This window comes from Silene latifolia, chromosome X (genome assembly GCF_048544455.1).
Source record: "Silene latifolia isolate original U9 population chromosome X, ASM4854445v1, whole genome shotgun sequence".
NCBI classification, from domain to species: Eukaryota; Viridiplantae; Streptophyta; class Magnoliopsida; order Caryophyllales; family Caryophyllaceae; genus Silene; species Silene latifolia.
The window spans coordinates 316,541,382-316,553,253 of record NC_133537.1 but is presented as its reverse complement, the minus strand read 5'-3'; the positions used below and the strand labels follow the sequence as shown (position 1 = coordinate 316,553,253).

Here is an 11,872-nt window from a genome sequence, read left to right as displayed (position 1 = left end):
ATAATTCAAATTTAAGGAGAAAGCGATTTATAGAAGGCAGCCTACATAATTGCCGTAAATAAATAAAAATGAAAAACAACTAACTTATCTGTTATCTCACACAAAATGTGAAAAATAAAGTCAAGGAAGAGTAATTAAGTAGATTACAATATGAGGGTTAAAAACAAGAGAGAATGATTTCAATGAATCCCTCCTCATCCTTGGGTTGAGTTAAATAAATTTGTTAGGTCATGCGCAGACACACAAGTTCACATCTCGACCCATGGGCTTCTCCTTCATTTACACCAACTCCACATACAGAAATAAATCATCTCCTGACCAAGACAATGTATTTTACAAAAACAAATTAAAATATAATCCCCCAAAAATTTCAAATTCAAAAAGTTGCGCTCTTCTTTCACAACCTAACGGCTAGTAGGTTTATCAGATCCCGCCTACGTATATAAACCCCCGAACTCTCCACTTCTCCACATCTCACTCATTTACCCACCATTTTCCGACCTACTTTCTCTCTCCAAATTCCCCTCCCCCTCCCCCGAACCGATAACACTCGAAAACTAAACGAAATGGATTTCCAGAACATGAAGAGGCGTCAACTTCAATCCCTTTGCAAGCTTAACAACATCCCCGCTAATCTCACCAATGCTGCTATGGCCACCGCTCTCTCCAATCTTCCTACAGTATGTCTTTCTTTCTTTCTTTCTTTCTTTTACTGTCTTTTTCTATTTCATTGCTATTTGGATTGGAAAATGTTCAGGTATTTGATTGATTTTGAGAATCGGCTTTTATGTTTGTTTGTTTTGATTTCTGGTACTGGTACTGATACTGATTGATTTGATCGATAAGTGATTGAGTCAATCATTTAATTGCTATTTGGATTGGAAAATGTTCCGGTATTTGATTTATTTTGAGGATCGAGTTTTATGTTTGTTTGTTTTGGTTTGTAGTAGTACTATTGATTTGATCGACAAATGATTGAGACGGAGGGAGTAATAATTTTAGATTTAACTTTATTCATTTCATTTGTTGTGCGTCCGTGTTGCGACTGCTTCCACTTCGTATAAATGTCACATGTGAGTGTCATCTATAGCCTACACCTGGATATAATCTTTATTTTTCAATGTATTTAACCGATTGATTTGATTGACAAGTTCAATTGATAAGTAGATTCATTTGATTTGATTCTAGAATGCAACCTCAATGATTGATTTGATAGGCAAGTTCTAATGATAATGGATTGATTCACTTGATTGAGGTAAATTGAAGGGAGTATAGATTTTATAATTTGTTGTGGTAGAATGTTGTGATTGAACCTAACACGAATTAATGTTTAGAATGGAACCTCAATGGATTAAACCGAGTGAGCTATTGCTTTATTCAATTGAAAATGTCTTGCGTATTAAATGTTTTGAGTAATTGATTTATTAGGGTTGTGTTTGTCTTCAGGTTACGGTTTGCTGAATCCAATTTCGCTATTGTGACATGTTAATGGCTTCATATGTTCAATTTGTTAGACAACAAGTCGATCCGTCTATAGTGCATAAGTATTGTAAATCGGTTTTCTTTGGACAACCAAGTAGATACTCCCTCCGTCTCAATCATTTGTTTACCTTTTATTAAAATACTCCTCACAACGAATAAAAAGGTAAACAAATGAATGAGATAAAGGGGATATTGGATATATGATGTCTCTTGTTCAGTAAACTATGAAGTAAGTATTATCAATAGTGGAATTTCTCGAGTCTTTCACTGTATATGAAGGACATACTTATGGGATGAGTGTTCCGATGCATACTTGTTTCATACTTGGTATTGTTGATTATCTTGACTGCACTTCCTGTATTAAAGATGTTGGGAATAGGAATTTTATACAACTGTTTTTTGTTTTGAAAATAATGTAATGTAATTGTTACGGTAATGTGTTCAGGTGGAAGGTCTTGAAGAATTTTTGAGAGATCCCACAGCCGGAGATTTTGGATCCCCTGACGTCCCTCGGACTACAACCCGTCAAAAGGTCAAAATTGGAGAGCCAGAAGGGTCCACTTTGACAACAAGAACTCATGGAACAAGGAGGCAAGCTGTAGAAGGAACTGGAACAAGAAAGAATCCTGCTACACGAACAAACCGAAAGAAGGCGTCTGAGGAGGCCACTGTTCAGAAGCAGGCTAAAAAAGATTTACAGGCTGATTTTGAGGCAGACTTGGAGCAGTCTGAAGTTTCTGATAACAGTGGGCTACTTGGTAGGCGTCTTCTGAACTCTCCCAGGATAGATAATTGAATTTTCATAATTGAAGGTCTAATTATTATTTTTTCTTGTTGAAAAGGTGAGTCAATGGAGACATCAGGAGATGTTTCTGCAGTCAGCGTGGATAACGATGCAGAACTGTCGTTGGAAAGCCAGAGTGAAACTGAAAAGGTGGTTCAGGAAGTTGTCAATGATGTCCCAGAAGTATTTGATGTTGATAATAATGAGAATCTGGAGAACAATGATGATGTAAGCAAAGATGAAGAGGAGCCCACTGAGATACACAACAGCAATCGCAAGGTGGATTTTCACAGCCTCGGTAGAAGGGACCTGCAAGGCCTTTGTAAGAAGAACAAAATCCCGGCAAATACTAGCAATGCTACAATGGCCGATGCCCTCGAGTCCCTTGAAATTGTAAGTCGTCATTGGTAGTTCGATCCACAAAATTTGACACTGATAAATATACCTCTTGACCCATTCATGTTTATCTGTTTTTTTAATTTATATCCTGATGATCAAAGGTTTGAACATTTTTATTTCTACTGCAATGTTACAGGTTGAAGGACTTGAAGAGTTTCTTGAGGAATGCAATTCACAAGCTCCACGCTCACCTACCATGTCTGAGATGACTTCATCTTGTGCCCGTCGGACCTGGACTAGTAGAAGGGTATCTAAAGAACCAGCAAGCTCAAAGCTGATAACAAAGTCATGCCGCGGATCCAGGAGAAAAGTGACAGAAGAGATTGATCAGGAGAACACTTCTGCAGTGTCTCAAATTTCAGAAGCGGGTACAATTGTTTGCAGTGTGGAGAGTGTCCAGAAAAGGGAGTTACAAACCTATATCAGAAGAGTTACCGTAGCAAGTGCAGCAAAGCCATCAGAGAATATAGATTGTCCAAGGGATGTTGTCTCCGAAGAAGGCAGTCTGTCTATTGTTGACGCAGCAGAAAATGAAAATCCTGAAGTCCTTGATTTTGTTGATACTAGCAATGGTAAGGGTAATTATTAGTGTTCTCAAAAAACAAGCATGTTCTTTCCTTTTAATAAATAAATTGTATGATAATGTTATCTGTCTTAACCTGTAGGTTACACACAAGAAGCTGTTGCAATGAATAAGTTTGATGAATCTCTTCAGGACGTCAACACTTCAGAAAAAGATACCGAAAAAGGTTGGTTTCTCACATTCTGTTTATTCACCCAGTGTATTTATTTTTCCGCCCATTCAAAGGAGATATTTCTTACGGCAAGCCTTTATATACTTCTAAGCAATTTGTGCTTGCAGGTGACTATGACATCCTTGCTACCGAGAATATCAAGCTACTAGAGGATTCAGAGAACAAGAAAGATTCTGATGCCAATCAAATTAGCATTGGAGTCTCACTGATCCCTGAACAACTACAGAATACGTCTAATGAGATAGTCTTCAGTGAGTCTAAAGATGGTGAGCTTGAAAATGGTACCAACGCAAGTGATGCAGGATTTGAAGTGCCAAATGAAGGTATGAGCGCAAAAAGTACAGACGATAGTGAAGTGCCAAGTGATGCAGAGTCTGAGAATGGGTCTGAAAATAGTGAGCTTCAAAATGTCAATGAAGTTGCAAGCGCAAAAAGTTCAGAGGACAGTGAAGTGTCGACTGATGCGGGGTCTGAGGATAAGTTTGAAAATAGAGAGCTTCAAAATGTCGATGAAGGTACAAGCACAAAGACTTTTGATGACAGTGAAGTGTCAAGTGATGCCGGGTCTGAGAATGGTTCAGAAAATAGTGACTTTGAAAATGTTGATGAAGGTGCGAGCGTAGAAAGTTGGGAGGACAGTGAAGTTTCATGTGATGCAGGGTCTGAGAATGAGTCTGAAAATAGTGAGTTTGAAAATATTGATGAAGGGACTAACACAGGCGGTTTAGACAAGTTTGAGCCTGAACTACCTACTGTGGCTGATGAAGTAAACAATACAGAAACTGAGAACCAGCTCGTCGATTCGGTCGTATTTAGTGCTGATATTGCTGGTCAACTGTGCCCTGTTGTTGAGCAAACTGAGAATAACCATGCAGAAGAAGAAAACACAACAAGGAATGATGCTTTAATTACCCACCCGAATGAGAAGGTTGCAGCTAGCTATGCAGAGCGTGATATGTCTAAGGAGGCGTATTCTGAGTCAACCATTCAAACCAAGGGAAAGAAAACGCCGTTGGAGAAGAAAAGCATGCGACAATTAAAGAAACTTCTCAAAGAGAAATTACAGGTCAGGCTTCTTATTTGTTGTTTAGAAAGCTGAGGAAGTACACAGTAACTTTTTAATACAAACTATTCCATTCTTTTAAAGCAAGTATGTCCATTGTCATCACACTCAGTTTCTTTCTATACAGGAACCAAATGCATTGTCAAAGAAACTGGAAACTTTAACCTTGGAGGACAAAGATGACTCGCTGGCCAAAGTGGAAGAAGATAGAGATGACGAATCTGAGGATCTCGGGGGTAAATCTCATGGACTTGGCACGTTTCTTTATTTCTCTATTTGTCAAAACATTTGCGTGAAACATGCTGAAGTAGTATGTGTTTCATGAAACTTTGGCGTTAACGTCTGTGGACTGGTGTGTCATTGTCCAGGGGTACGCGCTCAAGACCTGGAAGATCTGATAGAGTCAATTGATGATGGAGAAGATTTGCAAGCCAATTTTGATGCTAATGCTGTCAACCTGCACCCAGTTGATACCATTTTGGACAACTTGATTTCTGAAGATGCTGTGACAGGTGATATTAATGTTGAATTTGATCAAGAACTGACTAGTGAAAAGCATAGCAGCAACACACCAAGCAAGACGATGATGCCATTGGTTTCTTCACTAAGCAAGACACCCATGTCGGTTGCAAAGATGAATCACGCTTCAGATGTCAACAAGGAGAACATAGACCACAGTGCCAGTAAAACTAAATCTACCAAGAATTCTGCTGCTAGAACCGAAAACATTCTTTCGCCCATGAGCATCAGAATGCTAAAGAAAGCAATTGTGGTGAGGGTTTGTTCTTTGTTTTTTTTCTTTTTTAATTGGTTTTGTTTTCCCCTCATTTGTCTACCGAAACTAGCATTGTCCGTTGCCACTGGCTGATAATGAATCTTTGTTGATAGGGTGTGCAGCAGCAGCATTCAGAGAAAAAGAGGCCAGCACTGCTCGTGAGGTCTGAAAATTGTCACCCCGTGGCTAGCCCTTGAGCAAGCACACCTTAGTGGATGTGGTCGTCACTGGTGAGAAGCAGAGTTCAAATAGTTACAGATACAACTTCTAAGGAACAAACCTTTGGTTTGCCTCTGTTGACAAATTTCGTTTCTAGTACTAAGCATACTTGATTACCGAGTTTTTTTCTTTGTTAAACCTCTGTAGTTTTTGGAGTAAGAAACTCCTTGCAAAATGTTATTGTACTGCTTTTGTGGAATAGTACTCCCAAGATACATTCAGTGCTGAAAATTTGTAGGCTTCACACATATTACTCCGTATTAGACTCGAAAGTCGTTGGCCTGATGCTTGAACATGTGCCTGTTATTCCTGATTGCTTTATTGGATGATATCCGTATATTATTTGGGAAAATTGGGTATGTGTTCTTTAGATCTACTCCCATCATTTATGAATCATAAATTTGATAGAAGATTTGGTTCAATTCACTAGCCTATAGGATAATCTGAAACATTGAGAGGTTTGAATTCAACTTCATTTTGGTGTTTTAATGTTACACATTCTGCTAAGATCTGGCTGACCAAAGTACAACCCTAATCTACGTCTTCATGATCGGGATAAAAATAGCCTTATCACGAGACCACGCATCCAACTGGTCTCGGTCATTATTCTTGTCATATCTCATTTGCACGAGTAAGTCTCGGGTACATTCTGTATACCATGCTTTTTTTTTCACTTAGATTCTACATCATTGTCATTTTCTTAGTGCTAAAATTTTCTTACAAATGATAGTTTCGACTTTCGTGTGATGTGCAATCCTGTCATGTGCATGACTGATGGGGTAATTGCTACTAATATTTTGCTAATCTGTAAAAACTTAGGGTTATTGCCATAAAAGGAATATCGTTCTCTAAAATCTAAAAGGAAGCACACAAGTTGAAAAAGATATCTATTGAAGATGCAAAGAAATCTCATATGAAAGACAAATAAAAATACAGTGGTGATTCACAAATTAATATGTTGGGCTGTTAAAAAAATAATGTTTATTATATAAGAATACATAAACAAGGAATTGATGTGGTAAAAAGAAAGGGTAATGAGACGAGGTAATTAGGCGTATAAATTAAGTGGAAGGAAGGCTAATAAGGGGTGTAAAATGAAATGAGTGCGAAATAAAAGAAGAGAAAAATGGTATGTGTTAGACAAGGGGAGAGGGAGTGAGGGAAGGAAGCCGAGCTCGAAGATCCTTTCGAAGAATTTTGCCAGAAGCCGACTTGGGAATTGCTTCTACGAAATGTACTTTGTGTATCTTCTTGTAAAACACTACCTGCATTACAGTAGAGGAGTATGTGTATTATGTATCAGCGCCTTTCATAGTTACGTATTGTAAATAAACGAAGTTAAATTACATTCGTTTTAAATAATTACCTGCTTATTAACGTGGGATTTGATGGTGTCCTCTGTCAGCTCATCTCCATCACGGGATTTTACAACAAACGCCACTGGAACTTCACCTGCAGCTTCATCCTTTTGCCTGCATTTCAGTAAATTACATATAGCATGTTGCTGTCTAAGAAATTAGTATTACTCGTATCAGTTAAGTTGTAGAAGTACTCACGGGACGACTGCAGCATCAGCAATTAATGGATGGTTTACCAGAAGGGACTCAAGTTCTGCTGGTGGCACCTGAAATTAAACAAGAAATGTGAGTGAGTCTACATACTCCCTCGAGGTTATAATGCAGAAGTCGAGTCAAGTGAAGAGATAAAGACGGGGTACCTGAAAGCCTTTGTATTTGATGATCTCTTTAACTCGATCAACTATATAAACTTGGGCATCCTCATCAACATAGCCAATGTCGCCTGTGTGAAGCCACCCTTGTGAGTCAATCATTGCTGCTGTCGCCTCTGGATCATTCAAATACCCTTTCATAATTTGCTGACCGCGAATGCAAATCTCACCGGGCTCATTGTAACCGAGAGACACACCAGTGTCAGGGTCTAAGATCTTCATTTCCGCGTTCCTGACAACAATACCGCATGAGCCGGGTTTCGTTGGGATGGGTTGTTTAGCAAAGGCTGAGCACATGGATAACACTGGGCCTGCCTCAGTCATTCCATAACCCTGCACATTGGTTGGCCCACAATCAAGTTGGTCAAATAAGCAACTTCAGTTTAAGGTGAGACAAATGAGATGGGACAGTTTAGTAGTAAATGACATAAATATTGTCCGGATAACTCAAAACGGGGCAGCATCCAAACAACCACACACTTTACCTACCAACACACTTTGTCATGCTCTGTTTACACCACAACCTCAAATGTTATACCCCCAAATCTTTCTGCTCAAATCTTTCAATAAATTAGGTGTCACTACTTTATTCAATACACTAATATTTCTAAATTACCTATTTATTACTCCATACTATTTACAAATATCCATTTTTATATCGGGTTTACTATGTTATCATTTACAGCAACCAATAAAACAATTTAAGTCGAATTATAAAAAAGTCTTTTCATTTGTCTTGGGTTTGGGTGAAAGATGAAGTAGAACACATGGTTTACCAAAAGTTAGTTATTTCGGTAATTTAAGTACTCCTCTTTCTTGTCTAGGCATAAACAAATGTAAATACGGAATAGTAAACATTACTCAAGATATTAAGGGGACCCATCTATACTTACCTAAGGATTTTTTTTTTTTGGAGAGAGATTTTAAATAAACATAAATAAATGGTCCAAATCGCCAAAATAATACTCTATCGAAGCATTCAACAATCATAACTTGAAAAAATAAACCAAGAGATTGCTTAGAAGTTTGTATAATCCACTCATCCTATAACAAGTTTAGAATTTAGATTAGAGGTTCCCAGTAACATGTATGGATTCTTTGTCTTATTATTGTGTCCCATCTTACATCTCACTAGCTCATTTTTAACAAATCATCTTTAATTTTTCGTATAATAGAATACAATATAAAACATGAAAATATGTGAGAAGATCCGCACATTTATTAAAAGATCTAAAGTCGGAAGTCCGAGTTCCAGGACTACCAAAAACATTAGTGTTATCTCATGCAATTAGTCTTGCTGAAGACGGGTCGGAGCAAGTGTCGGATAATGCCACTCACAAAATGGATAAGGGGGACAAGGTAGGGGCACCCCCATGTGCTTCCCTCTCTCCTCTATTTGGGTCATTTGTGAGAGAAAATGGTATCCGTCACTCCAAAGTGACGGATACGCGTATCTCATGTGTTTACCGTTTCCTACTCTTCTTTTCATTTTCTTTTTTCTAAAAAGTCAACCCAAATATTATACTCGTATTTGACTATTCTAATTATATTTCCCAAAAATAAAATAAAAAACATAGAATTTAGTTCCTTGATTAGACCGCCTTCACATTAAAAAATAACGAACCAAATCGTATACATTATGATCAATGATGCTCTGTAGTAACATACTGTTATAATATTAACATTAATTAAACTCAAACATAACGGTAAAAACAAGAGTTGAAAAAAAAAAACGGAAATTTACCTGACCCAAAACCGCCTGAGGAACCCGATCACGAAGCGCATCCTCTAGATCTTTCCCTAGTGGCGCAGCACCGGACATGACGAGCCTAATAGAGCTGAGATCATACTTATGGACTGTTGGGTTCTTAGCTAATGCAATGACCAACGGAGGCACGACCATTGCGACTGAAACTCGATGTTTCTGTATTAGTTCGAGTAGCGAACCGATCTCAAATTTAGGCATTATGAGTATCCCACACCCGGCCCTGATGGCGACCATCAGGACCGAGTTGAGGGAAAATATGTGAAACAGAGGTAACACACATAACATTACGTCGGTTTCTGTGAGGTATAAGTTGGGGTTATCACCGTCTACCTGTTGCGCTACGCTTGTTGCGAGGCTTTTATGTGTTAGGATGACTCCTTTAGGGAGTCCTGTGGTTCCGGATGAGAATGGCAATGCTATTGGGTCGTCTGGATGGATTTCTACGTCTGGCATTTCAATGTGATCGTTGGTTTTGGATTGGGCCCATGGAAGGTCGTCTATGGTGACGACCTTAAATAATGTTGGAGACTCGTCATTTACAGTGAGTTTGTCGACGAAGCTGGATTGGGTGATGATGAGTTTGGGGTTAGATGCTTTGACTTGTTTAAAGATCTCGGACGAGGTGTAGAAGGGATTGGCTGTGGTAATGACCGCGCCAATCATGGATGCACCGAAAAATGAGAAGACAAATTCAGGACAGTTTTGTAACAGGATCATGACTACGTCTCCCTTGGACACACCAAGTTTGGACATACCAGTTGCGGTCTTGCAGCACATGAGGTGTGTTTCGGCGTATGAGATTATTTCCCCAGTTGTTCCGGAAATGAGACATGGGCGGTCAGAGAATTCAGCAAGGTTTTCGAAAAGGTAAGAGTGTAGAGGGAGGTGGTTGCTGATGGGAATGTCATCAAGCGGAGATTTGAAGATATGTTCGGTTTGACAAGTCTGTGTTTTCGACTTAAGAGAAGGCGGTGTCGGTGTTGGTGTTGGTGTCGTCATGTCCGGGTTAGGAGTAGTGGGGGTTTCGACCGCGGACATGCTCATGGTTGCTGTTTGATGTATTTAGAAACAGAAAAAAAGAAGAGGTTGGTAGAGGTGGTGGAAAGAGAATGGTAGATGTACAAAGAAATAAATATGGGGTGCAAAGGGAAATATTATTAGATCAAGTATATATCATGACTTTTATTACATGAGTTTGTGGAATTGGAGTTGAAGGGGAGAGGAGGTTAGGTACTCCCTTTCATTTACATTTTGGGTGTTTTAATTAATTATTTATCTTTTTATTTGACGAATATATTTGATGAACAATTTTAATTTTTTATATTTAATTTAGTCGATTTGTCATTTAATAATTGATCACCTCCTTTTTTTTCCTTATTCTTTATATTGAAATCAAAAGTAAACAAATAAATGGAACAGAGGGGGTAATTTATAGGAATTTTCGTAAGTTAATAATGTCAAGTTGAATGTTAGTACCTCCTAATTTATTTGAGAGTTTCCGAAAGATGTGGGTAAGCATGATGTGCCCATTTCATTCCTTAGTCTTATTGGTTGGAATTCTCTTTCGTTTTCGTTTTCATTTCACCAACTCACTCTAATTGCCTCTCCATTACTATGACTTTTGACTTTTCTTTTTTGAACAAATTCCATCATTAGGGCAATAACAATGAGGATAAATAAAAAGTTCCATATTTTATAAGGAACTTCTTACCTATTGCTTTACCTAATAAAAAATTTCTTATATAAAACCAATTTCTAAAGTAAGAAATCAATTTCAAGTTAGAAAAAGGATAGGAGAAGGGGGGATCACATAGAAAATATGGAACTTTTATCATTGAGAATAATTAAAAAGTTTCATAATTAATTATTTGGGTTGATGTGTCAATATAAAAATTATGTATGGAACTTTAACCATTGCTATTGCCCTTAGTGTTTTATATGTAGTTTGATGTTAAGGTGGAGATAGTCGTTCTAATGTTGAAATATCTTATTTTACATTTCAGATGGATATACTCGTTTTAAATAAAAATTGATGTTTACTTTGATAATAGTAGTAGTTAATATCTCTAAAATGTTTAGCGGTAGAATTGGTTCTTCATGTAAACGATATTTGGAATACTTTTTGGTTAGGTATTCCTGCATTAATTCACTTGAATTTACACATTTTAAAATTAAAATTAAGCACTTCATTTGTCTTCTACAAGACAGATTAAAATTCAACCAATGTGTGTACATGTGTAATGGAGCTAACTCAAGTGATTAAAAGTCAGAATGGATATATAATGAGACTCAAATTTAAACTTTGAAACAATTTTGATTTCTAATTATGTTTTGGTGAGTTAGAATATGTAATATTGTTAATTAATTATTACGTATTTCCTCTTATTCACTATTTTTTTCCCCATTTCATTAAACGGATTATTTAGGTTTTCTTTCCCTTTTTTATTTTGGAAATTTTTACTCTTATTTTATTCATATCTCTCGCTTATCACCAAACTCAACCCACTCTTTTACTCCTATTTTATTCCTTTCTTTAATGTTTGTGACCCACAATTTCTTATTTAACTCTTAATTATTTATCCCTCTCTCCTATCACCAAACCCCATACAACTTTTTTACTCTTATTTTATTCCTCGCCTTAATACTCGTGCCCACAAACAAAAGGAAGAAAATAGAGACTAGGAAGGAGTATGTATTATGTAAGAGTTTATCTGATAGACACTTTTTTGAAAAAAAGTTAACGAAAATAAATATTTGTCGTTATTAAAAAGGAAATAGTGTAACATAAGAGTTATTCGAAATAATTTTTTACTCCTATTTTATTAGTTTCATTTTGGAAAATGACTTGGGGCCACGACTGTAATGTTGAGGTCTCTTCTCATATGTGTGTTGGAATAT

General features: G+C 37.3%; 2 protein-coding genes across 3 annotated transcripts; one reads left to right on the top strand and one right to left on the bottom strand.

The window, feature by feature from the left end:
- The first annotated feature begins 372 nt into the window (after window positions 1-372).
- Window positions 373-5,766, top strand: LOC141617723 (uncharacterized). Of its 2 annotated transcripts, none has more exons than XM_074434887.1 (9): window positions 373-680; window positions 1,928-2,240; window positions 2,325-2,659; window positions 2,802-3,237; window positions 3,331-3,414; window positions 3,528-4,486; window positions 4,611-4,719; window positions 4,852-5,255; window positions 5,372-5,766. In XM_074434887.1, the coding sequence occupies exons 1-9, from the start codon at window positions 567-569 to the stop codon at window positions 5,453-5,455; spliced, it is 2,838 nt and encodes a 945-aa protein (XP_074290988.1). In that variant the 5' UTR covers window positions 373-566; the 3' UTR covers window positions 5,456-5,766. The 2 variants fall into 2 exon arrangements, with proteins under 2 accessions (XP_074290988.1, XP_074290989.1); XM_074434888.1 differs by having other exon boundaries at window positions 469-680; window positions 4,611-4,737.
- Window positions 5,767-6,349: 583 nt separating this feature from the next.
- On the bottom strand, window positions 6,350-11,227 carry LOC141617722 (4-coumarate--CoA ligase 2-like). The gene is made up of 5 exons (XM_074434886.1): window positions 8,951-11,227; window positions 7,195-7,539; window positions 7,034-7,101; window positions 6,844-6,949; window positions 6,350-6,742 (listed from the first exon to the last, which is right to left on the bottom strand). Exons 1-5 carry the CDS (start codon window positions 10,016-10,018, stop codon window positions 6,614-6,616), a joined length of 1,716 nt encoding a protein of 571 aa, XP_074290987.1. The 5' UTR covers window positions 10,019-11,227; the 3' UTR covers window positions 6,350-6,613.
- Window positions 11,228-11,872: the final 645 nt, after the last annotated feature.

Excerpts from the sequence above, each read along its gene's own strand:
- LOC141617723 (XM_074434888.1), top strand. The coding sequence starts at position 567 with ATGGATTTCCAGAACATGAAGAGGCGTCAACTTCAATCCCTTTGCAAG. Across the intron at positions 3,415-3,527 it reads AGAAAAAGATACCGAAAAAG|GTGACTATGACATCCTTGCT; the intron begins GTTGGTTTCTCA and ends TTGTGCTTGCAG. Across the intron at positions 5,256-5,371 it reads TGCTAAAGAAAGCAATTGTG|GGTGTGCAGCAGCAGCATTC; the intron begins GTGAGGGTTTGT and ends CTTTGTTGATAG.
- LOC141617722 (XM_074434886.1), bottom strand. The coding sequence starts at position 10,018 with ATGAGCATGTCCGCGGTCGAAACCCCCACTACTCCTAACCCGGACATG. Across the intron at positions 7,540-8,950 it reads CTCAGGCGGTTTTGGGTCAG|GGTTATGGAATGACTGAGGC; the intron begins GTAAATTTCCGT and ends ACCAATGTGCAG. Across the intron at positions 7,102-7,194 it reads TCAAATACAAAGGCTTTCAG|GTGCCACCAGCAGAACTTGA; the intron begins GTACCCCGTCTT and ends GTTTAATTTCAG.